Source organism: Anabrus simplex, chromosome 5, assembly GCF_040414725.1.
Source record: "Anabrus simplex isolate iqAnaSimp1 chromosome 5, ASM4041472v1, whole genome shotgun sequence".
Classification (NCBI taxonomy): Eukaryota; Metazoa; Arthropoda; class Insecta; order Orthoptera; family Tettigoniidae; genus Anabrus; species Anabrus simplex.
Window position 1 is genome coordinate 295,789,335 of NC_090269.1, and position 27,195 is coordinate 295,816,529.

Consider the following 27,195-nt stretch of genomic DNA (forward strand, 5'->3'; position numbering starts at 1 on the left):
ATTTCCGCATATACATTTCCATTGATATTTGAATTTAGCGCGATTTGTTCAGGTCAAGTCACTAGGAGCGCCACCGTCGAATTGTCTCCCATTTTAGCAAGGCGAAATCCGTAAGTGTCGTGTTTTGTTTACTGTACTTGATAGTATCCAATCTCACACTGGAAATTGTGCTGGCCATCACGGACTACTTACATCGATGTAACATTTGTCTTTGGATACTCTCACACAATTAAATTACTCAATGTGATGTATCTAGTTCTTCGTAATTTCAACATACATTCTTCTGATAATAATGACCAATCGTGCTATACGCATAAATTTGGTGACTGGGTAAATTGCGTGTGTGCAGCGTCCAACAACACAAAATAAGAAGAAGAAGAAGTCGTTATCGACTTGTTTCCTGACTCAGTATTGCAGGTTATGGTTGTCCATCGTTGGTTTAAACGAAAGAGTGTGTGCTGTCGGGTGTCATTTTTAAAAGAAAAAGGTTCTGGAGAATTTTTTTGGGATTGTAGTACTTTGTATTATGGAGAAAAGAAAGTGACTGTTTATCGTGTGTTCAGTGTGTTTTGTATCAGACTCTGGTTATAAGGAAAATGACTTGAATATTTAACGAATAAACGTTTTTGTTTTTTAATTTTGGTTTCACACCATGGAAGGAGATAGGAACTTCATTGCCGGTACGATGCATTCTGAAGTTGACGAGTCACCCAAAAAGTGCGATGTATCTGGGGTAGTAGTAGTCAAGGCATCTAGGAATCGGAAAATCTTTAGAGGCCCTATAAAGACTGCCAGCAAGGTTCCCGAAGACCTTATTGAAAAGATCAATTCGCATAGTGGGGTGCAGCTGTTACCTAAGAACTACAATTTTGAGGTGCCGAAGACAATCTGGCGTATACAGCAGACTGGTGCTAAACGTGTCGCACTTCAAATGCCAGAGGGCTTATTAATGTTTGCTATTACGATATGTGATATTATCGAACATTTTACTGAAGCAGACACACTGATTTTAGGTGATGTTACATATGGTGCATGCTGTATTGACGATTTTACAGCTAAAGCACTGAATGCTGATCTCTTGGTGCATTACGGCCACAGTTGTTTAATTCCTATTGACCAGACTGCAGGAATAAAAGTACTGTATATATTTGTGGACATCAAGATTGATGCACTACATTTCATAAACACAGTGAAGTTTAATTTTTCAGTAGATGTAAGATTAGCTTTAGTTAGTACAATACAGTTTGTCGCTACACTTCAAGCTGTTGCTGGAGACCTGAGGCAGGATGGTTATCAAATTACTATTCCTCAGAGTCGTCCTCTTTCACCGGGTGAAATACTGGGATGTACAGCACCTGTAATTAAGGATGTAGATGCTATTATTTACTTGGGAGATGGACGATTTCACCTTGAAGCTGCTATGATTGCTAACCCTAAACTCAGAGCCTACAGGTAGGATGATACGTTATATTCATTGTGTATGACTAAAACTTTCAGAATTAGAGACACAGACCTATAATAAAAATATATTATTATAATATACCTGTTTATTAAATGTTCCCGTGTTTCCATCACCAAACAACATTCACATATACGGGGTATGCACAGTCTCTCTTTACTTTGGTTATCAAGGTTAAACTCTTATAACAGACTGTGGCTGATACTGCCATTCACCAGGAGCTACCCACCTCGACCAATGGTGAATTTTAAATATACACATACACACCTGAATGTAATCCGACCCTTTACAGAGAAAGTTAGCCATGCGGTTAGGGTCATGCAGCTTTGAGCTTGCATTCAGGAGATTGTGAGTTTGAACCCCACTGTCGCCAGCCCTGAAGGTGGTTTTCACAACGAGCATATGCTGGGGCTGTACCTTAATTACCCATCTGCTTCCTTCCCACTCCTAGCTCTTTCCTATCCCATCGTCGCCATAAGACCTATCTGTGTCATTGCGACATTAAAAAAAATCTGACCCCTTATGCAAGATTTTCTGTTATTCATGAGACTTCACCATAACAAGCTAGTAGTGATAAATTAACATAGGCTACATGGTCAGGCTGAGTGGCTCAGATGGGTGAGCGGTGGCCTTCTGAGCCCAGGTTGGTGTTTTCTCGATTGCAGCTCAGCCGGTGGTATTCTCAGATGCTTTAACACACCAATCTTCTGTTGGTAGTTTTACCAGCACATAAAAGAACACCTGCAGGACAACATTCTGACTTTTCGGTGGCTCTAAATAGAAGTACCTAGTTAGTATGTAAAACCTGGAAATGAAAATCCACAGCCTGTTTCCATTTTCAGCCAGGTCAGGAATAGAATGAATAAAGCCCCCATGTAGTAGTGAGGATAGGAACTATGCCAGTCGTCGAAGCCTGTTGCACTTCTGTGGGGCAATGATTAATGACTGACAGATGAGATGAAATGATATTGGAGTGTGTTGCTGAAAGGAAAGATGACAGGGAAAACCAGAGTACTCGGAGCAAATCCTGTCACTCTTCCGCTTTGTCCAGCACAAAACCAATGAACCCAGCAATGAGAGGCTTGCACACTGCCACCTGAGCCACGGAGGCTTTTGACGTTAAACATATAACAATATTATTATTAGAAGTGGTTAGGACGATAAACATATAACAATATTGTTATTAATAAACACTGTGTGTTTTGACCACCCCATACCAGAGTCTAACTCGTCCATGTATAGAATAGTGTTTTTTAGGATAATAGTAATATTTGAAATCTAAATCCATGGAGATCAAACAAATATTTTCTATTTATGTAACTACAGTGAGATCTCTGTACAATGATTACCGATACAAGAATCCCTTCTATAAGGATAAAATATTCTATTACCGACAGTAATTCCATCAATTAATACATTGGTTGTTGCCTGATGTACATGTGCATCATTGTATGTGATCCGGTTTTCCTTGTCTTTACTGGTCGGCACTGTGATTGGGCTTTGTTCATCTGTAACGACACTCAGATTGAGGTTCAAGTTATATGTTTGTGACCTGTTGCTTTCAAACGTGGTGTGATAATGGATGAAAGTGGTAATGACAATTGCCCTGGTATTCCAAATTATAAGTAAATGCAAAAGGCAAATCATTGAGAAAGATGTAATCTGTGCTACGACCCATTTATTTTTGTGCTCAGTTCACCGAAATCCTGCTCTTGCTTAGAGTCTTGCCTTAGGATTTACCACTGGTGCTATAGGTGTTGCGAATGACCCCAGCAATATTCACTGCTGCATCAGAAAACAGTTACGGATGGATATTTTTTTTGGTTGTGATTGATTATTACATCATTTGTTACAATGCAGTATAAATGTACTGTATTAATAACACACACATTCATAACAAACATGTCTGTCTACTGGCACCTAGGATATTATATCATTCTTCAGTGCCAATGACGATTTTTGATGTGTAGGCTATGTTTAAAAAAGTTCACTTGTAATGTTAAATCTACCATCTGCTATCTTTTAACTATTAGAAAAAAGAAAAAATATATCAGCTCCTGGGGCAACTTGTGGTTTAATTAAGGCAGCAGTGGACGTGTTAAAGATAAATTATTGAGCGAGTTGGCCGTGCGGTTAGGATCGCGCAGCTGTGAGATTGCATTCGAGAGATAGAGGGTTTGAACCCTACTGTTGGCAGCCCTGAAGATTGTTTTCCATGGTTTCCCATTTTCACACCAGGCAGATGCTGGGGCTGTACCTTACAGTAAATAATAAGGCCACGGCCACTTCCTTCCCTATCCCATCATCGCCGTAAGGCTAATCTATGTCGGTGTGACGTAAAGCAGCTTGTAAAAAAAAAGTACAATTCCTCTTGATTTAACAATAATACTCTTGAGAGCAATAAATCTGTCAAACAACAAACCAGTTCTTGTGATTTCAGGAAGATTGACATTTTAATGATACTGAATCTTATTTTAGTTACTAGTAATAAGATGCTGTTTTCGATTAAGCTTTAGTGTATTTAACAAGTATTTGAATGATGCAAACAGCTTTAACATACCCATTTTACCATGACTTTCATTTGTGACAACAAACCTGGGATAAATGTTTAAAACAAGAAAAGTACCGGTAATATTTTAATCATAATTTAGGCCTATGCTATTTTAGTTTATTAGAAATGTGATATCCCAGCTGAAGTTGATCTATCTCAACAGGAATAGTTTCGATCTGAGATTTTAAAAATGTGTGTGTATGTATATATATATATATATATAATTACATGGTTCATGGTGTGGGTACTATAGTCACGTCTAGTTTGTGAACCATGGGCAACGGAGTGGCCTAGTAAGTGGTCTTGAGAGTCAGGATACCAGTTGCTATGGAATGGGAGTGGGCATCTCGAACATATTCTGAGTCATGGCCCTCCTTGTGCTCAGGCGGCTAGGACTTTACAATCCACCTGTGGTCTCTAACCCATTAGAGGAGAGATCCTCACTTGCACTATGTGTAAGTAGGGTAGCATCCTGCTTCATGAATTTACAGAGCTCAGAACATTTTAAGCAAGCTTCGCACGTATGGGAGTGGGAGTCCCACTCTCATTTGACAGGCAGTTTGACAAATTGGAGAACAAAATGGAATTCGATATTAATGGGGCTTATGAAAGAAAGAAAATAGAACTGGCTAAGTCAGCAAAGAGGATCCATCTGGATGTGCTAGGAGTGAATGATATTTGGGTAGGGGAGATAACGAGGAAGAGATGAAAAATGAGTGCCGGGAGTGTCCGAGGACAAGTTCTGCAGGTCTTTTGATGTGACTCCCGTAGGCGAACTGCGCGTCGTGAAGAGGATGAAATTATGATGAAGAGACACACACCCAGCCCCCGTGCCAGCGAAATTAACCAATTCAGGTTAAAATTCCTGACCCTGCCAGGAATCGAACGCGGGACCCCTGTGACCAAAGGCCAGCACGCTAACCATTTAGCCATGGAGTTGGACGAGGAATAGATAAGAGATTATAAAGTGTACTTGACGGGTGTTAAAAAGGGAAGGGCAGAGTATGAAGTAGGACTGTTTATCAGGAATACTATTGCACGGAACATAGTTTCTGTTAGACACGTAAATGAGCGATTTGGAAGTTGTAGGAGTTAGGATGAGAATTGTCTCAGTGTATTCACCATGTGAAGGTGGATATGAGGATGAAGTTGACAAGTTGTATGAAGCATTGAGTGACATTGTAGTCAGGGTCAACAGCAAGGATAGGATAGTGCTAATGGGGGATTTCAATGCGAGAGTTTGAAATAGAACTTAAATATACAATAGGGTGATTGGTAAGTGTGGGAAATATATGGAAGCTAATGGGAAAGGGAAGCGTATGCTGGACTTCTGTGCTAGGATGGGTTTAGCTGTTTCGAATACATTCTTCAAGCACAAGACTCTTCACCGCTACACATGGGAGGCTTCGAATTCAGGAAGTCTGTTAGGAATGTGCAGGTTTTTCAGGGATTTTTCAATGATACAGACCACTATCTGATCTGTAGTGAATTAAGTATCTCTAGGCCTAGGATAGAGGAAGTGAAATCTGTCTGTAAACGAATAAGGGTAGAAAATCTCCAGGACGAGGAAATTAGACAGAAGTTCATAGATGTGATTAGTGAGAAGTTTCGAACAGTAGACAGTAAGCAGGTTCAGGATATAGAAAGAGAATGGGTGGCATACAGGGATGTTGTAGTAGAAACAGCAAGGGAATGCCTAGGAACGACTGTTTGTGATGATGGAATGATGAAGTGAGAGCAGCTTGTAAATGTAATAAGAAGGCTTATCAGAAATGGCTCCAAACAAGGGCCGATGCAGATAGGGAATTGTAGTAGATGAAAGAAGCAGAGCGAAAAAAAATAGTTGTTGAATCCAAAAAGAAGTTGTGCGAAGATTTTGGTAATAACCTGGAAAGGATAATCAAGCAGCAAGGAAACCTTTTTGGACAGTAATAAAGGATCTTAGGAAGGGAGGGAAAAGGGAAATGAACAGTTTTTTTGGGTAATTCCGGTGAACTCCTAATAGATCCTAGGGAATCACTGGACAGGTGGAGGGAATATTTTGAAAATATTCTCAGCTTAAAAGGAAATCTTCCTGGTGGTGTCGCGAACAACCAAGCTCATGGGGAGGAAGAAAATGACGTAGGTGAACTTACACTTGAGGAAGTGGAAAGGATGGTAAACAAACTCCATTGTCATAAAGCAGCAGGAATAGATGAAATCAGACATGAAATGGTGTAGTATAGTGGTAAGGCAGGGATGAAATGGTTTCAAAGAGAAGTAAGATTAGCATGAAATGATGGTAAGGTACCTTCAGATTGGACAAAAACAGTAATTGCACCTATCTATAAGCAAGGGAACAGGAAGGATTGCAACAACTATCGAGGTATCTCGTTGATTAGTATACCAGGCAAAGTATTCACTGGCATCTTGGAAGGGAGGGTGCGATATGTGGTTGAGAGGAAGTTGGATGAAAACCAGTGTGGTTTCAGACCACAGAGGGGCTGTCAGGATCAGATTTTCAGTATGTGGCAGGTAATTGAAAAATGTTACGTGGGGAGTAGACAGTTTTGTTTATGCTTCGTAGGTCTAGAGAAAGCATATGACAGGGTACCGAGGGAAAAGATGTTTGCCTTACTGGGGATTATGGAATTAAGGGGGTAGGTTATTAAAATCAATCAAAGGCATTTAGTTTGACAATTTTGCTTCAGTGAGAATTGATGGTAGAATGTGTTCTCGGTTCAGGGTACTTATAGGGATTAGACAAGGCTGTAACATTTTACCTTAGTTTTCATCGACCATCTGCTGAAACATATAAAGTGGCAAGGAGGGATTGAGTTTGGTGGAAATGTAGTAAGCAGCCTGGCCTATGCTGGCGACTTGGCCTTAATGGCAGATTGTGCCGAAAGCCTGCAATCTAATATCTTGGAACTCGAAAATATGTGCAATGAGTATGGTATGAAAATTAGCCTCTCGAAGATTAAAATGATGTCAGTACGTAAGAAATTCAAAAGAATTGAATGTCAGATTGGTGATACAAAGCTGGAACAGGTAGATAATTTTAAATATTTAGGTTGTGTTCTCCCAGGATGGTAATATAGTAAGTGAGATTGAATCAAGGTGTAGTAAAGCTAATGCAGTGAGCTTGCAGTTGTGATCAACAGTATTCTGTAAGAAGGAAGTCAGTTCCCAGACGAAACTATCTTTACATCAGTCTGTTTTCAGACCAACTTTTCTTTACGGGAGCGAAAGCTGGGTGGCCTCAGGATATCTTATTCATAAGTTAGAACTAACCGACATGAAAGTAGCGAGAATGAGTGCTGGTACAAACAGATGGGAACAATGGCAGGAGGATACTCGGAACGAGGAGATAAAGGCTAAATTAGGAATGAACTCGATGGATGAAGCTGTACGCATAAACCGGCTTCGGTGGTGGGGTCATGCAAGACGAATGGCGGAGGATAGGTTAGCTAGGAGAATAATGAACTCTGTTATGGAAGATAAGAGGAGTAGAAGGAGACCAAGATGATGATGGTTAAACTCAGTTTCTAACGATTTAAAGATACTAGGTATAGAAATAAATGAGGCCACATCACTAGTTGCAGATAAAGGATTCTGGCAACCTTTAAATATCACAGAGGCTTGCAGACTGAACGCTGAAAGGTATAACAGTGAATAATGTATGTATATAATTACTACTACAAATAGTATTGATTAGGTGGAAATATCAAACCTTTTATTTATAATTGAGAACTCTAAAATTCACAGGCTCAGACTCTGATAACACAGATGGATTGGAGAACTTGACACATGGCATAACCAATGATACACTGATAATTAGAACACCCTGCCCGCATTGCAGCTGCTACTTTTCTGGTGAACATGGTGTTATAATTCACTTAGTCAAGCCCATCCCGATATCCACCATGAATTGTTAATAATTTGGCAAGCTGAGTCCAAACATACTCCATGGCAAAATAGCAAATTACTGAAAATAACAAATGCCATCTCAACGAGGATACTAATCAAGTAGGCCTAATTCATGACAATCTAGATGTATACAAGTACAAACTAAATTCATGGGAGCATAAAATCAACACTGAAAGGGATGAGGGCAGCATTTACACTGCGGTACATGAATTCACATAATTTCTTGCTAACTCAGTAGACCTCCTTCCTGGTCTCAAGCACCCTTGCCAGAAAATATGTTTAAGTGAGAAAGAGTAAGAGAAATCAGAATAACCACAGGCAGAGGGCAGCCTGCAGGGATAGAGTGAAATGAAAAAGTAAATACAAATCTAAAAAAAAGTAAAAGTATACAACATTATTAAGAAGTAAACCAGCAGTCAGAATTTATAGCACATTAACACTTTTTCATGTTTGAAGTGGACTTACGACCTAAAATACTTAGTATCTAAAAATGAATTAAAATAAAAGTAAAAATACAGAAACATCAAATAAATGAAGAGTTAGTATCTACAAAAGAAATAACTAGTCTAAACTGACACCAGCTAAAGCAAGTGACATATTTAAATTTAAAAAAATCATGGAAAGTAAGTCATGAAATACGTATGTTTGATAAGAGAGGAGTTATGACAATCAGTATGAATAGAATATTAAATCTTAAGAACAAATAGATGCTAGTAATGACAGTTTGTTTGCAGTTTTCCTTACATTTTGTTTATCTATATTTAAATTAAATAAATTTATATATAATAAAATGAAACACAGTAGAATTTTAAACCATTTTCATGAAAATACGAGTAGAATAATGTTCCTTATCGCAATTAGATGACATAATATAATAATCTGCAAAGTTACAGGTAAATATACCGCTAAAAGGAAAACTAACCATGAAATAAGTACAAATATGGTACATATATTCACCTATAGGGTATACCTTCAGAAATAGTGCTTTAACTGAACTTAAAGTACCAACTCAGATGCTAACTAGTGCAGTATTTATAACCAAAGGAGGAAAAATTTAAAATCAATTATATAAAGAGCCACCGAACTTTTAACAGTCTCTTTTCTATTCCTATAGGCGATTCAGAAAGACTTGAACTTGATAAAATCTACAAGACCATCGTAATGATAGCTGACGTAATTGATACTCTACAAAGTGTTAAAGTTGGTACCTTACCTGGTCCCGACTATGTGTTAGAGCCATCAAAGATGATATAGTCTGTGGAATTATTGGTCTTGAAACTACGAGAATGTTGTGAACGGGTTAAATTCCTACTTGTCTTCAAACGTGACGACTGTCCTTGTATACAAGTCAGGAGGTAATGAAATCATTATTAATTCTTGGCCTATTACTATCTGTTAAATTATTAATAGGGTCATTGAGCTCATTTTAGATAAGCGACTAAGACAGTTCATCACAAAGTTTACACAAGGAGTAATTTTAATACCACCTATTCAATACAATTTATTCCACTATTGTGTGGTCAAATACACATAGAAATTACCAGAATTTTAAAGGTACATGTTTCACCCACTATTTATTGGGCATCATCAGCCTCGTTCAATCTTACACACTGGTCTGAGGAATTTTAAAAATTTACTTAAAATGTATTGATGAACACTTACAGGTGTTGATACTGTGGTTGCATAATGATTACAGCCCAAAAAATATTGAATAAAATACTGTAGATACATATACTAAAATCACTTTTAAAAATTAAAACGTTTGTCTAAAAGTAATTGTCACACATTGTTTTTTTTTAAAAAACCTGTAAGTGTTCATCAATACGTTTTATGTAAATTGTTAAGATTCCTCAGACCAGTGTGTGTTTTAAGATTGAACGAGACTGATGATGGCCAATAAATAGTGGACGAAACATGTACCTTTAAAATGTTTTTAAAAATAATGTGTGACAATTACTTTTAGACAAACGTTTTAATTTTTCAAAGTAATTTTAGTATATGTATCTATTTTATTCAATTTTTTTTTTGTGCTGTAATCATTATGCAACTACAGTATTGTCAACACCTGTAAGTGTTTATCAATACGTTTTATGTAAATTGTTAAGATTCCTCAGACCAGTGTGTGTTTTAAGATTGAACGAGACTGATGATGCCCAATAAATAGTGGGCGAAACACGTGCCTTTAAAATTCTGGTAATTTCTATGTGTATTTGACCACACAATAGTGGAATAAATTGTATTTCTGAATAGGTGGTATTAAAATTACTCCTTGTGTAAACTTTGTGATTAGCTATTTTTCAATACGAAATAATGATGAGAATAATGGTTTGTAATAAGACAGTTCATCTCATTCAATGAATACCAAACTGATTTCACTAGATTATCCACGTCCCTCCTGCAGGCAGTGTTCCATAAGGCAAAGAACGAAAAATGATGTTTCAGTCGTCTTCCTTGAATTTTCTAAAGCTTTTGTCAATATTGGACATAACCACCTCAGTAAGACACTACAGCATTCGTGTGTACCAACCAAACTCCTGCATCTTATAGCCTCACTTCAGGGGAACATCACAGGAATAAAAATCAGTCATGCTACGACTAACACCATAAAATTAGAGAGGGTTGTCATGCAAGGTTCCCTGTTTTCCTCCAACTCTTTACAACTTAATGACTGATCATATTCTAAATGAGCTAGGGTATTTCTTGTTGTCTTGGAATTTAGGTTTCAGCTTGTAAACAGCCTTTGGCCTCTAACTGTTCTTGGGCTTGCCAATGATACCGTCTTAGTTGGGAAGAGCAGGGAATCCGTGACTGAGCTAACGAGAATGGGAATGCAAAGTTTAAAGGAAATGAGGCTGATCTTGATCCAAGTAAGTCTGTTGTGTAATCGTCTCCAATGGGCAAATCACTAAGGATGACCTTCGCACTGACTCATTTTTTTAACAGTTCGATTTCATGTCAGGAGACAGTTTGATACCTTGGTGTTAACTTTGTAGATACAATTACATTTAATCCTCAATCAATGCTCCAAGACCTTCAGATGTAACTTGACCCACTAGCATCATCACCAATCCTTTACCCCAAACCAGAAATTCTCTATTGTCAATGCTTCATTTTGCCCATCTCTCATCTACACTTTTCAGACAATCCCTACGGTAACAACTAAAACCAAAAAATATTTTGTTAAGTTCCTTGAAGATGCTGACTAGATGATCAAATGTATACTTAGGGAGATCTTAAGTCTGTCTACCGATACCTCTGATGCCATGATTTACATCCACAGGAAATTGGTTCCTGGTATTTTCAGAGCAAGATGGGAAGCGACCCTCCAACAAATAAATGGGCTAAAGTAAACTTATGTCCTTGTCCCAAGAACTCTTTTCAGGCACACTCCCAATGGAGGTGAGCTGCATGAACCTTTTATATACATACCAGCCCTCCTGCTATTCTTAAATCTCTGACAGTACCGGTAATCAAACCTAGGCCTCTGAGAATGGCAGCTGAAAGCGCTAACCATTACACTATGGAGGCATACTAAGATGGGCTCATGGCGCTCCCATACACTTAACCACATAGGTTACAACATAATAATATATATAAAGAGCAAATGACTCTTACATAAGCAAGGAAACTCGGCCAGGAGACTATACAGAATCTTTGCCTCACAGATGTTGTCAGTCTTAAAAATCCAAGACAGCCTCCTAGATAACCAAAAAGTAATAGATAAGTTTAGGAATTCTGAATTTGATAAGTGGTGTAATCTTCCACAAAAGGGCAAAGGAGTGATATTATTCAAAGAGTATCTGCCCTCGAAGAAATGTATTTCTAATCATCAGGGCTTAACAAGCGATGAGTGGCATGATGGATTGAAAATGGTGGCTAACTTCACAGCTGTACCTGGCAGATTCAGACACAATAACCATTGTAGGCACTGCATCAATAAGGTCAAACACTTTTCGCATGTCTTGGGATTTTGCATGATGAGACTCTGGGAAACACGAGGAAGTCCATGATCTGTCTGATGAAGGAAGCACGTGGCACATATAGATATCATTGCATGCCAGTCGACCCATTTAAGTGGATGAAGAGAAAAAGAGTGTGTTCAGTCCAACATCCCCCTATTACCTTGAAAAATAGAAAATCAAGATGATCGATGTTATCAGACTCATGGTTGGTGCAAGGGGAGCTGTAACATCTTACTTTAAAAGCACCATTGAAAGTTTACATATTCTGAATAGTGTTAGACAAATTAGCTCTTGCAAGCCACAGCAGGCGATAGATACCCTGCTGAGTTACCAGCAACCTCCATTTTAGCTATTTTTGTTAATTGAGGACTACCAAGTAAGTGACTGTGCAGTTTAGGTCACATAGCTATCAGCTTGTATTCGGGAGATGGTAGTTTCAAACCCCACTGTCGGCAGCCCTGAAGATTATTTTCTGTGGTTTACCATTTTTGCACCAGGCAAATGCTGGGGCTGAACCCTAATAAGGCCACGGTTGCTTCCTTCCCATTCCTAGCCTCTTCCTATCCCATCGTCGATGTGCTGCAAAGTAAATTGTTGTTAAAAACCCTTAATTTTATTTATAGATGTACTTTTATATTGTATTGTTTCATTTATATTAACTTATACTAATAATATTACACTTTGTCCAGTATAGCAGCCCATAATTGTAGGAAGGAAATAAATTAAAAATATAAACAAAGTTTAATGAATGATATTATTAAAATATTTAATACTGGTAACATGACTGTTTTTGTGTCTCCATATTTTTCCAATGTAGGCTATTATCTTTTTCGTGGGACTGCCAGGCAATGTTGGAACACACTAATATGCCATGACACATACTTCGAAAACTGCTGCTACAGTGTACAACTGTATCGATGCTGTTTGTATGCAGCTTTAATGAAACACTGTAGGCCTATATCACAAACTGGTATGAGTGTGTAATTAGTTTTCACTTTGTAATTTGTGAAAGATAGGGTTATTTTTTGCTTTACGTCGCACTGACGCAGATAGGTCTTATGGCGATGATGGGACAGGAAAGGCCTAGGAATGGGAAGTGGCCGTGGCCTTAATTAAGTTACAGCCACAGCATTTGCCTGGTATGAAAATGGGAAACCACGGAAAACCATCTTCAGGGCTGCCGACAGTGGGGTTCGAACCCACTATCTCCCGGATGCGAGCTCACAGCTGCGCGCCCCTAACCGCATGCCCAACTCGCCCGGTAAGATAGTTTTTAAACTGTTGTAAATAAATGTTTTATACCCTACAGTTCTTCTGTGTCTTAAGCTTCCGCGGTTTCTTCTGTAGCCTAGCGTTCATAATTTTGTTGCTTTAAAAAAAATGGTAACCTATAATAGTACAAGATTTATCATATCTATTATCAGCCCCATTACGAGGACATTATTTTTCTCAATTTTATTATTATTATTATTATTATTATTATTATTATTATTATTATTATTATTATTATTATTATTATTATTGTTTGTAGGCTATGTTTTCTTTTTCAGGTATTTTATCTATACTAATAGTAATAATATATAAAGAGGTAAACTTTGTTTGTATGTAATGGCTAATCTCAGGAACTACTGAATCGATTCTAAAAATTATTTTTAAAATGTTATTTTCAAAACAATTAAGGGGAAGGGGCGACTGGGGGGGGGGGGGGGATATAAAACAATAGGCTAGTATAGGCGTAATATCGAATTTGTCGTACAAGGATGAGACAAAGCTCATTTTAAGCCCCTTGACGCAAAGAACAAAACTTTGTAAGCCTTACGGGTCCGAAAACCATGTTTTAAGGCCCTAAAACCAACCGTTAATTGGCACCACACTGCCCTTGCTCTAGGAATGGGATAAAGAAATGAACTGCCGTAACCATGGCAGGGTAAGAAACATGTCATGGGACAAAGATGTGCCAATGGAAGCAAAGGAAACTATGTACAAGATGTATTTCGTACCCATAACAACTTACAGAGCAGAAACTTGGACAGTGACAAAGAAGGATGAGAGTCAAATACAGGCAGCCAAAATGAAGTTCTTGAGGAGTATGATACAGAAGAGTAGAAGAGAGAAAATAAGGAATGATAAAATCCGGGAAGAAATTGGAGTGGAAAAAATGAATGATAGAATAGAGAAGAGCCGATTAAGATGGTTTGGGCACATAAAGCGAATGAGTGACGAAATAATGCCAAAAAAAGTGATGCAAATGCAGCAAGGAAGGAGAGGCCATGGATGACCACCATTGAGATGGAAGGACAAAATCCAACATAGTTTTATAGAAAGAAACCTGGACTGGGACACAGTGTTGGAGGAGGAGTGGTGGAAAGACCGAAGAAAGTGGGGAGGAACCATATTTGCCCTTACCCGGCTGCATCTGGATAAAGGGAAATGATGTTGATGATGAACCATGGCAACGTCAGTTCCAAGATTCTACAGCAGCGAGATTATGAATGTACGTTTAGGCATAACTGCCAACCAAAATTGGTACACATATGTATTACTATTTGGAAAAAATATACTGTTGTGTAAGACACTCATAGGACTCCTTTGGGTGGGGGTGGATTATAAAAGTAATAGAAAACTACCTAGGCTGTATTAATATAGAATCCATAGTTTTTTGGGTCACTAAGTTGAATAGTTGCACTCCAGATATAATTTAAGTCCAAGATCAGCCCCATTGCCACAGTGGTGAGAACAGGCGGAAAAGAGTATGTCCAAAATGATCGAGATTATGAATGAAAGTATGTATGTTCGAGCATAGCTCTCAACCAAACATGGTACATAGACAACTTACTACCTGAAAAAAAAAAAAAAAAAAAAAAAAAAACTCGGAGCAAGACACCCGTAGCACCCAGATACTAATGTCAAATCCATAGTTTTCAAGGTCCCCAAGAGGAACTGTGACAATCTGTATGCCATTTAAGTGATAGTTCAGCCCCATTTGGAATGTCCAATATGAATAATAGTTAACACCACCTTTCCAATACTTATCTTTCCTTATATTTAGGATATAAACATTACAACAGGCGTTGTAAGATGGGACATGTTTCGCTTAACTGTCGTAGCATCATCAGTCAAAATAAATCTTAGCCTAAAGCTAGGTCAGGGCCCCGAACGTAGTGTCCTTGAAATATATGGCACCCTAAGAATCAACATTTACATTTAGAAAATCATATAGGCTTAAAACTAGTATGAAAAAACATAGAATGTTAGAACATGGCTAAGAGAAAAAACAACACAATCGTGTTGAAACAGAGGTTAAAAACAGAAAGTACAATACAGAGCTGGTAGTGAAATAATTAAAATCATTAGGATATCATTGGTACCAGTCAGTCAATCAGAATGTTCAAACATAAAAGAGTGAAACATATATGAGTGTTCATCACGGCTAAGTGAAAAAAACAACAACACGTAATCGTGTTGCCAGAGGTTAAAAACATAAGGTTCAACACAGAGCTGGCAGTGTAATAATCAAACTCATTGCTGCCAGTCAGTTAGTAAGAATGTTCATACATAACAAAAAGTGATGATTATATACTTTTGAATGAATAAATAATTAAATGGATATGTGAGTCGGGCAAGAGAAATCACATATTGTAGCAGACATGGAGTAGTAACACTTCAAACAGGATTGATCACGCTTGAAGCCGCTTATAAGGTAGAGGCCAATATCCACTTCATCTGAAACAATGGTTAAAGCCGAATGACAGGTGTCTTCATTTTTAGTGGGAGTTCAAGACCAAAAAGATGCAAATTGCGTGAACTGAAGTCTGAAAAATTATAAAAGGAAAAAGATGTAGGCCTACTCAGGCCTTGAAAATAGGGTGTTCAAAATGAGAGTCCAAGATCGCTTACCTCTTATGTTGGATTGACTGGAGATATTAGCCATTCGAGGGGGTCTGTTAAATGTATGCCCGTTGCTGCGTGTCTTGTATCTGTGTGCTTGCTTAGGCAGAGAGTAAGTTGGGACGGGAGGGGTAGGCGCAACAATGAGAGTGCTGGAAGCTGGCGGCGAAGTTGTATTATGGGGAGGGGGTAAGGTGGAATCTGTTATGACGACCAGAGGGATATTTAAAGGTTTATAATTGAAGATTTTTGTGAAATTGTTATGATTTATATTAAAATTAGTGAGTAACTTGGGGACTTGTTCAATTAATGGGCTGTTGTTCTCAGACGACATCATTCAAATTATTATTATTATTATTAAAATGTTGAGCCAAGAAAATGTACATATTTTCCAATCCAGTCATTAAGCCGCTTTTATTTACATATTTTATAATGTGGAGTGTAACCGTACAACAGGGTTACAGATTCCATTCAGTATTTATTATTATTATTATTATTATTATTATTAACCCGATTCATTAGATTTTATATATTCTGTTTCTCATCATTTAGACTGTAATAATTAGGTATCACGTATATTATTGTATTTAATCATAGGTTAAGTGAAATTTATTTGTAATTATTCTGTATTGTAGTAAGTGAGATTTGTTGGTTTCATATTGTCATGCTGTGGCTTGTAACTCTGGCTAGATGAGCTGGCATAGTATTTTGCAATCGAGGCTATGTTTAACTGTGCAAGTAGATTTCCCGGTGACGCATTCAGCATAGATGGTTATGAATTTCATGTTTTTGGTCCGTATTGAACTGAGAATAATATATAAGTAATAATAATAATAATAATAACGTAAATGTTTCCACCTTTTCAATAATTTTGTAATTTTGTGAATATATTGTATTGAAAAGGTGGAAACATTTACGTTATTATTATTATTATTATTACTTATATAGCATTCAGCATAGTCATTCTCAATCCGCTTGGGTACGCTTAGACGACACATGACTGATGACATCAGTGCGTGGGCACATGATTGCGACCAAGTGTCAGTATTCGCCAGCTACTGTATGTTGAAGTGGAAGGGATGGACAGTGAGTAGGGAGATGAGTCGTCATCGCAAGGTGATATAAGTTGATGCAACAGTGGGGAGAGGTATTCAGTTCATATTATTCAGTTCATATTATTAGGATCATATCGTTCAGATCATATGTAACAGTCAGATGTATCAAATGGAAGAAGTGGTCTTCGAATGATGGTCAGAGCTAAGAGTAGTGGTTGGAGTAACCACAACGTGTCGCCAGCAACGTGGGACTCGAAAGGTTCAGAAAAAGTGTTTCTGAATGGCAATATACATGGATCAGTTCTTTTAATGAGTACGCACATGTTAAATTCACCGAGTAATGTTAGGAAGGTCATTTTGTTGAAGTTTGTATTTAAGGAGTAATGTCAAAGGAAGTGCAAGGGGAAATAGCTTTGAGATCGCGAAAAATTAGTAGGAAACCGAAGATGGACAAGGATAGCAATATGCAGTCAGGTGATGAGGCTGAGGTTATTGTGTCCAAGGAAATCCAAGGTGGTAACATAAATAGAAAGTTGGTGACTAAGGTGGGACCTGCTGAAAGTCAGAAAATAGTAGAAACTGAGGAAAACGCTGTCACGCAAGATCAAAGTAAAGGGGTGATTGACCTTGGTTTATTTAATTTGCTGATGTCCAAAATGACTGAGCAGAATAATATCATTAGTGAGAAAATTGAATCTCAGAATAATATTATGAGTGAGAAAATTGAATCTCAGAATAATATTATTAGTGAGAAAATTGAATCTCAGAATAATATTATGAGTGAGAAAATTGAAGCGGTCATTAGTGAGAAAATTGAAGCTCAGGGTATTAGTATCAATAACAAGATCGATGATGTTAGTAATAAGATAGATCATAAGGTGTTAGAAATAAGTAAGCAAATTAATAATTTAGAAAGTAAGGTAAATAGGGAGTGCAGTGACATCAGAGCTGAGATGGAATTGGGTCGGAGCAATCTCCATATTGAAATCGAGCAAGTTAGTGAGACATGCATCAAACAGATTGATGAATTAGGTGCCAAGATCGAGTCTAATAAAGGGGAAATGAATGAGTTAGTGGAAGAAAGGTTTGAAAAGATAACCAATACAGTGGGGCAAGAAACTAGGAAATGTATTAGTAGGGTAGAACTTGTGGAAAGAAAACTTGGAGAAGTAGGTGATCTAGGGAGTGAGCAGAAATTATTATCACAGAAGGTGAGAGAATCGGAAAAAAGGTTGGAGGAATTAAGAAAAATTCAAGAAAAGACTGAGGAAACAGTGGAAGAAAAATTTCTGAGTTGCCAGAGAGTACTCCAGCAAGAAGTGCGTGATAGTAAGAATGTACGTGAGATAATTGTAAATAATGGTTTAATCACTAGAGATCATGATTTACCTAAGTTTTCTGGGAAAGAATTTAACCCGATGGAATTTATGAGATTAGTAGAGAAGAAATTTGTTGTTCAATTAAGAGACAATATTATTAGCTGGGAAACTGTATTGGAGATCTTATCTAATGCTTTCGTAGGAGAGACTAAGTCTTGGTTTCAAGTATATAAAAGCTCGATGTCTAGTCTAACTGAATTTAAGGAGAAATTCATGGCTAAATTTTGGAGTGAAGGTGTTCAGAGTAGAGAGAGAGAGAGAGAGAGAGAGTAATGTTTGGCAGGTATAATTCTAACGAGGGTGTTAGAATGACTGAATACTTTTTGGCTCATGTTTTGGTGTGGAGAAATTTAGAATGTATTGGACCTGAGGCTGATATAGTTAGACTTATGGCTAAGCACTATCCCGATAGAATAAGAGAAGCTGTTTGTATGCAAAGAGTGGAGACTATTAAGGAAATGGAGACTTTGTTGGAAAGTTTTGATGCTTTAGGTAGTAGCTTGAATAATAGTAGAACACTAAATAGGAATGTAGAAGGAAGGGGTAACCAATCTAATAATCAGGACAGGCCTATGAATAGTCGTAACTACAGAAGAGAATATCAGGAGAGACCTAATAATAATTTCCACAGGGAGAGAAATTATCAAAATAGTTCGGAAAATTTCAGGACTGGGAGGCGTGATTATGGTAATCAACCAGAAGCTGGGAGGCGGGAGAATACAGGCCATAATAATAATAATGACGCTAGAGGAAATAGGCAACAGGGGAGGCCGACTGAGGTGTGTAACCAACAAGTCGTAACCGAACCAAGTACTTTAAACGCGCAACGGACTGTATAAACAGGTCACTGAGACAGTCCGTAAATGGTGAGTTCATGTATAAGGTAGATTAGTATGTTAATGTCGACCAGCCTATAGTTGTAAGTGAACATGATTGTGACCTAAGTAGCAATAATTCAAATGTTTTAAGTGACGACTTAATTGTAGACAATAAATTTTATAAGTGTAATTTAAATTTAGATATAAGGCAAGATTTGTTAAGTGATCTTATATTATGTAATGAGGATAATTTAAGTAGTGTTACTGTTACACCGACGATTGAACTGCTGATATGGGGCAGAAAAGTTAAGATTTTGTTGGACTCGGGTAGTGAGAAGTCATGTGTAAATTCCAAGCTGTATGAGGAAGTTTTGAGAGAGAAGTATGAGGTAGCGGAAATTCCAGTGAGGAATACGTTCATCGTAACAGCTGTTGGAAACAAGTCTCAAAGAGTGAATAAACAAATAGCTGTCCCCATTAACATAAGTGGAGAATGTATTTTCCAACCATGCTTAGTTGTGCCTAATTTAGTTTATGCTGTTATTTTAGGTACCGACTGGTTAACGTGTCACAAGGCTAAATTAAATTTAGATCTGTGTAATGTCAATCTTATTTGGAGAAAGAGTAGCAGGGAAGTCAGTTTACCATATGATGTTTTGTCAGAAATTAGTGCGAATAAAGTGTGTTCTAGTACGGAAGAGCCTTGTGAAATTCCTAATATTAGGAAAAATATTGATGTCTGCCATGTGTCTATACAGAGAGATTCTAGAGATGAATTGTATGAGACAGTAGAGAAATGTAATTTAGCGGAGAGTCAGAGGGACGAATTGTGTGAATTATTGATATCACAGAGTGATGTTTTTAGTGACCGGCCTGGTAGAACACATCTTTACGAACACAAATTTAATGTTCTTGATAACTCAACTTTTGTAGGACCGAAATATCCCATTCCGTTAAAATACGCTAGCGCTGTTGAAGAGCAGATTGACATTATGCTAGATAATAATATAATTGAACCATCATGTAGTCCTAATTTGAATCCACTTGTTATTATACCTAAGAAGGGTAACACGGTAAGATTGTGCATGATAACTTTTGTAGGATTATATTGGATGAATTTGAGCCTGGTGACAAGGTTTTACTCAGAGTGCCACTCCCGTCATCAGCAGAAGCTGGTCAATTTTCTAAGTTTTTCTTGTTATATCAGGGATACTTCACCGTAGTGGAACGGATTGGGAAATGTGCTTATTCATTAGAAGACAAGGAAGGAAATATCGTAGGCACATACAATATAAGAAATCTTAAGAAATATATCATGCGAGTTTGTTGATTAATTTTCATTATTTTGTTAATTCACCATATTTTATGAAGCTGGCATTGCGAACAGGACTTCAGTGAAATTAGCGTGTGTTGTGATAATAAGTGAAGCACGGCAGTGCAATAAACTCCAGTGCTTGGAGAAAGTGTATATAATGAAATGTCTTTGAGAATTACTTTTGGACACTAAATGAACGTTTGAAATGACAGAAGTGAGAAAGTAATGTAATCTCTGTATGTAAATAATACTGTATAATCAAAGTGAAAATGATACTTGATCAATGTTTTATATGTGTAACAACGAACATCCAGATGGATGATACTATGTACCCAATTTGTAAAGGGCATTTTTATACATGTATCTATGGTGTACTCGATTTCAGGTGATGTATATATTTCATGAATCAATCGATTCATTTAATCGATTATTTCATGAGGGAGGCTTTCTGTAACCGTACAACAGGGTTACAGATTCCATTCAGTATTTATTATTATTATTATTATTATTATTAACCCGATTCATTAGATTTTATATATTCTGTTTCTCATCATTTAGACTGTAATAATTAGGTATCACGTATATTATTGTATTTAATCATAGGTTAAGTGAAATTTATTTGTAATTATTCTGTATTGTAGTAAGTGAGATTTGTTGGTTTCATATTGTCATGCTGTGGCTTGTAACTCTGGCTAGATGAGCTGGCATAGTATTTTGCAATCGAGGCTATGTTTAACTGTGCAAGTAGATTTCCCAGTGACGCATTCAGCATAGTCATTCTCAATCCGCTTGGGTACGCTTAGACGACACATGACTGATGACATCAGTGCATGGGCACGTGATTGCAACCAAGTGTCAGTATTCGCCAGCTACTGTATGTTGAAGTGGAAGGGATGGACAGTGAGTAGGGAGATGAGTCGTCATCGCGAGGTGATATAAGTTGATGCAACAGTGGGGAGAGGTATTCAGTTCATATGATTCAGTTCATATTATTCAGTTCATATTATTAGGATCATATCGTTCAGTTCATATCGTTCAGATCATATGTAACAGTCAGATGTATCAAATGGAAGAAGTGGTCTTCGAGTGGTGGTCAGAGCTGAGAGTAGTGGTTGGAGTAACCACAGGAGGTCCTGATTAATTGTAGAATAATTGTGGCCAGAATCCCTCATGTGGTTGCTCATGGCAGAGTATGGGCCAATACGGTCTACAATGAGTTTTATTACTTGTAATGTTCAATATGACCGAGATTATGGATGTACTGTTAATAATGAATGTTTTGGAAAATTTAGAAATTTACCTTGCACAAAAAAATAATTTTTAATCAAGTTTAAATGAGAGAAGTGCAGAAGATAACCCACTGTATAGACTAGCATATGATCATTTAAGGAGCAAAAAGAAGAAAAGAAGAAAAACTTGAAGATCCTAAATTTATATAGTATTCTCATTCAGTTCAACCAAAATTTTATGTATTGATCATTTTTATAATATTTCTTTTTACTCTTTGATATGGTGTATTAGGACAATACTTCTTTAACTTGTAAAACAAACGATTGTGTGATAATGTTTTGTTCTTTGATCTGACCACTGAGGAAGGGAATGGTTGAGATTTCCCGAAACATTTTTGGTTTAATAAATAGTTTTTCTTTCATTTAATGAGTGTATTGATCAAGGCGGATTCAAATAAACTATTTTAAATAGTTACATTATACATTATGGATGTATGTGTGTATGCTCAAGCATAGCTCTCAAGCAAACTTGGTACATGTATGACTTACTCTCTGGGAAGGGGGTAACATGCAAAAAATGGGTATTGGTTCTGTCAAAAAGTACTGTACTACATAACAAAAGTTATAGAGAAAACAATTCTGGATCATTTATGTCTTATACAGTTTTACTGTACCGACTATCATAATAGAATTCATTAATTTAGACTTCTGCTGCCTAGTCCATATTAACACCGAGCATTGCTAACATGGAAATATGGTTCAGTTGTATTCACTAGCAATGGTGTTCGTCATGATTGTTTTAAGGTGTAAAAACCACATGATCATCGGTCCATTCCGATGAAAAAAATTGTGAAGACAATTATAAAAATGAGAAAAAATCGCAAATGAACGATGGCTTGAAGAATAAGACAAGAGGGAGTCTTGAAAGAAGGAGGAACTCCCTTTACATTATATGCCCTAATATCACAGAGTCGAAAGAAAACTAAATGTGAAGGCCTGCAATATCGAAAGCTCATAAAACTGATCAACAATAACATTACATTGACCATTGTTGTGATGTGCTTAGTTTCTTCAGCTGCCACTCATTTCCGATAGATGGGATTACTGCTGTGTCCCCAGTGAAACAGCCTGCCTGAATATTGGCGGGGAGTTAGATAACTTTGCACATGCTATATGACTGTCCCGTCAACGACGGGTACTACAGCTAGTTTATTCGTAAGTTAGAACTTAACAGTTATACATTTTTGAGTTTTACTTCTCGTACACTAAAGTTATTGTAGAATTGCTTCTGTCTGAAAATCCTGTCAACATAGATGTTCTGTATCGTGTTCATAGTTCCTTTCATGATGTCTCTGCCTCTGCAGTACTTAAGTTTGATGCACATGTACAAAACTCAAAATTTATAAATTTATAGAGAGCCTTCAGATCATCAAGACTGCCAAAACTAATTTTGAGTAATACATTTATAAACTACCTGAACAAGAAAAGATTTGGTAACAATTTAATTATGAATTGTTTCTTTTTCAAGTATAATACTGTTACCATATGTTTTCTTTTTCAGGTAGTTTGTAAATTTATTACTCAAAGTTAGTTTCAGCAGACTGAAGTACGTAACAGTTATAAATTAACTGAGTCGAAACTGAAATAAGATGGCTTCAGACAAAAAAAAAAAAAAAAAAAAAGAACCCACACAAATATACAAAATATTGAGCACAACTCCTGAATCCATTTAAGAGTGTAATGCAAGTATTAAAGCATGTAAAATCTTTTGAGTCTTGTTGACAGCACTCTTTATTTCCTGTAAGCAGACATTGGTTATCATTTAAGGGTTGTTATCCTGTTCATTATTATAGATGTGATTTTTTTTTTTGCCCTGTGTTCACTATAGGTATGATCCATATGAGAAGAAATTCACTGAAGAATTTTATGATCATGGTGAAATGAGAAGGATTAGAAGAGAAGCTATTGAAAAAGCAAAGAATGCATCTCAGTTTGGTCTCATACTTGGAACACTTGGCCACCAAGGCAGCCCTAAAGTATTACAGGATTTACAGGTATGGATGTTGAGGAAACATACAAATTAATACCGGTCACTGAGTCATTCCATGTCAGATCAAATAGTGCCGTCTGCCTTTAATCTGAGTAGTGTACAACATTGAAGCAATATTACTTATTAGGCCTACTATCCTTAAAACATGACTGTCAGTAGGGAAAATATTTAGTGAAGGATTTCCATATACTGTATGTCCATAAGTACAATTTACCCTCTATGTTCGTTCTCTATTCTGTTTATCATATTTCTACTGTTAATGCTAAGTATTGGTATTTGCCTACAATAGAAACTCTTTGCATTTCAAAATATCACAGTCAGTTCTTAGTTCAAGATGAATTGAGTTTCTAGAATATAAGTAAAATACAGTAGAACTCGGAATATAACAACATCCGAGGGACCTGAAAAAGTGTGTCGTTATAAACAAGTGTCGTAGTAACCGAGATTCGTATTATCAGTCTAGCACAACTCCTGAATCCAGAGCCAAAAATATTCAAGAAGTCATTATCTGTTCAAGAGTGTAATGGGAGTATTAAAACATGTAAAATCTTCTGAGTCTTGTTGACAGCAAAAATACAGTAACATCAATTTAATTAGGCTCATTTTAGATTTAAGTATTCACTTTTAAGCATACCATGAACATAATAAAATACATGTACAATTATAAATACAGTATTAAAACAGTTTGTTTAGTAATCACCAAACTTCTTTACTTAGGATGCAATCATTTTGCTCAATACATACTTTCTAAATTACGTTCTATGTTCATTATTTTAGCAGTAATTTCACTGCTCCCTCCCCTAGCTTCATAGAACATGTTCACAATTCTAATGGCTTCTAAAGGATCACTCACTGTAGGGACAGGCACTTTAGTAATTTTTTCTTCTTCTTCATCTTCATCCACTTCAAGGTCACTCTGGCCGTTATTCTTCACTTCACCTACAATTTCGTCTTCAGTTTGCACTTTGGTTGTAACTAGGTCATCATCTATTGTTGCATTCGTTTCATAGTCACACTGGGTCAATTTTGAATTTGATTTGAAAAAGATTATTGCTTTCACAATTGGTTTCTTGCAGAAATGCAGATAACAGCAGTTTTGGGAGCATTTATTTGGTTGATGAAATTCCAGCATGGTAGAAACAGTTCTTGGTAGTTTTGGTAGTGACCCGTTTCCATGTTTTTGTATTACTTCAGATCGCATCTATCAGTGTAATAGAATAATCCTGCTTTTCTCGATGTGTTCTATCATTTTCAACAATATCAGCTTACGATAGTGGCATTTCAGACTTCTAATTACCTCTTGATTCATGGGCTGCAATACGCTTGTCGTATTTGTAGGAAGAGAAACAAGCTTAATGTTCTCCAACCTGAGTTTATAGGGTGCGCTGGACAGTTGTCAACAAGAACCAGGATCTTTCTTTTCTGAATTCCAAGCTCCCAATTCCAACGCCTCATTTCAGCTTCAAACAACTCGGAAGTCATCCAGGATATTTTTATTAGCACTGTAGTGTACCGGCAGATTTTCTACATGCACAAAGCATCTAGGATTTTTAATTTGCCCGTCACGAACAGTTTTCTTTTCTCAGTTCCAGAAAAGAGTCGAAACTGAACTTTTATTAATTCGTAGATAACTTTCCACCAACACATAATTCTCCTTCGAATTTCAGAGTTTTCTCCGGTGTCAATCTAAAGAAAATGCCAGTCTCGTCTGCATTAAAGATGTCACAATCAGTATATCCTTTGTTCACATTAGGCCACATGGTAGTAAGCCATTCTTGGGTTGTTTCGGCATAATATGCTTCTCCGCTGATCTTGCCGAAACTAATGTTGTGACGCTGCTTGAATCTGTCAATCCAGTCACTGCTGCACACAAATTCTTCATCTTTTAATTTCTTGTCAAATTCTTCTACTTTCACCATAAGGAGAGGTCCACTAATGGATACATTGTAGCTTCTCTGTTGCTTATACCATTTAAGCAGCGCTTCATCCATGTCACTCCACTCAGGTTTTCGTAGCTGCTTAATTTTTGAACCATTCTTTTCAAATGCAGCAACAATTGTATCCTTGCTTTTCTCATTTCTTATGAGAAATAAGTCTGTAACACAGAAAACATTACGTTGTAGATGAGTTGTTGCTGAAACTGATGCCGTTATAACAAAATTCAACTGTAATTGAATGTCCAAAGTATTATTAACAAACACTAACTTAGATAGCTATTCCCTCACGTATTTCTTTCCTATCCCTTTATTATGTATTGGTTTATACAGTAAGGATTTGATTGTTCTAAACTAGGTGATTTTATTACATTTTAGGAACGCTTTACAAAGCTGAAAAAGAAAACTGTAACAGTGCTTCTGTCGGAGATTATGCCAGACAAATTGAACCTATTCTCAGACGTTGATGCATGGGTCCAGATTGCCTGCCCTCGACTCTCTATTGACTGGGGAATGGCATTTCCTCGTCCTCTGTTGACGCCATACGAAGCTGCTGTTGCTCTGGGGGAGGCTGAATGGCAGGCAAATGAAGAGAAAAACTATCCTATGGACTTCTATGCTAACAACAGCTTAGGACCATGGACACCAAATTTTAAGCCCTCTGTGGTGAAAGTTGAAAAATGCTGTGGTGAAACTGGGTGCAAGTGATTATTTTATTTGAGGTAACATTTTTCATTTTTTCAGCCTTATTGTTGGATGTTAAACATCAATATTGAACAAAATTCAAAGGAAGAGTTATAGTATATGAAAGTGATAATATGATAATTTACTAACAGACAAACTGTTGCTCTTAAAATAAAGCACTCTTAATTAGACATTTAACTAACTCATGTAAAAGAAGTGTGTCATCCAGACACAATAATGTATTTCAGGAATCGGTAATTTATATCCTGCAAAAAATGTTTGGAAATCAAGGATTCAGTGCAGTAATGAAGTTGCAGAATGTTGTTCAAGTTGTAAATGTGAACTTTACAAACATTTTCTTCCAATATCTAATGCAAATAAACTGTAATGAGAAGGTTACAATTTGTTCTTTTTTAAATTTTTAAATCTAGATTGTTCCATTCTTCACTTTGATACTGTGTCTTAATACTGTGTGTGGCCTCCTCTGGCATTGGTTTTAGTTCTCTAATATGCTGTGGCATGCTTGCGATCAGTACATTGATGTCATCTTGAGGAAGAAGGTCACATTCCATCTGGGGAAACTCAAATGAGGTTTGGGAGTGTCTGTGGAGGTTGTGGATGATCAAAAACTAAAAGTCAAAAACCAAAAAATTAAAAAGACTTTCAACCTTTCCTGTGGATACTCAGTGTAGTTCATGTCCGGTGAATTAGTTGGCCAGTTCATATTGGTTGATACCTACCTCTCTTACGAAGTTCGTCATTGATGCTCCTCGGTGAGGGCAAGCATTGTCGTCGATGATAATGAATTCAGTACCATATTCATCCCCAAAGAGTTGTACAAATGGTTGAAGAATTTCGTCGGTATACCTCTCGGCATTTAATGTCCCTTGGATTGGTATTAAAGGTGTATGATGGCCATGCATATTCCCAGCCCAAATCATTATTCCACCACCTCCAAATGA

General features: G+C 37.0%; 1 protein-coding gene across 1 annotated transcript; it reads left to right on the top strand.

Annotated features, from left to right (window-relative positions):
* Positions 1-259: 259 nt before the first annotated feature.
* Positions 260-27,195, top strand: Dph1 (diphthamide biosynthesis 1). Its single transcript, XM_067148527.2, has 3 exons — positions 260-1,452; positions 23,454-23,619; positions 25,928-27,195. Exons 1-3 carry the CDS (start codon positions 653-655, stop codon positions 26,255-26,257), a joined length of 1,296 nt encoding a protein of 431 aa, XP_067004628.2. The 5' UTR covers positions 260-652; the 3' UTR covers positions 26,258-27,195.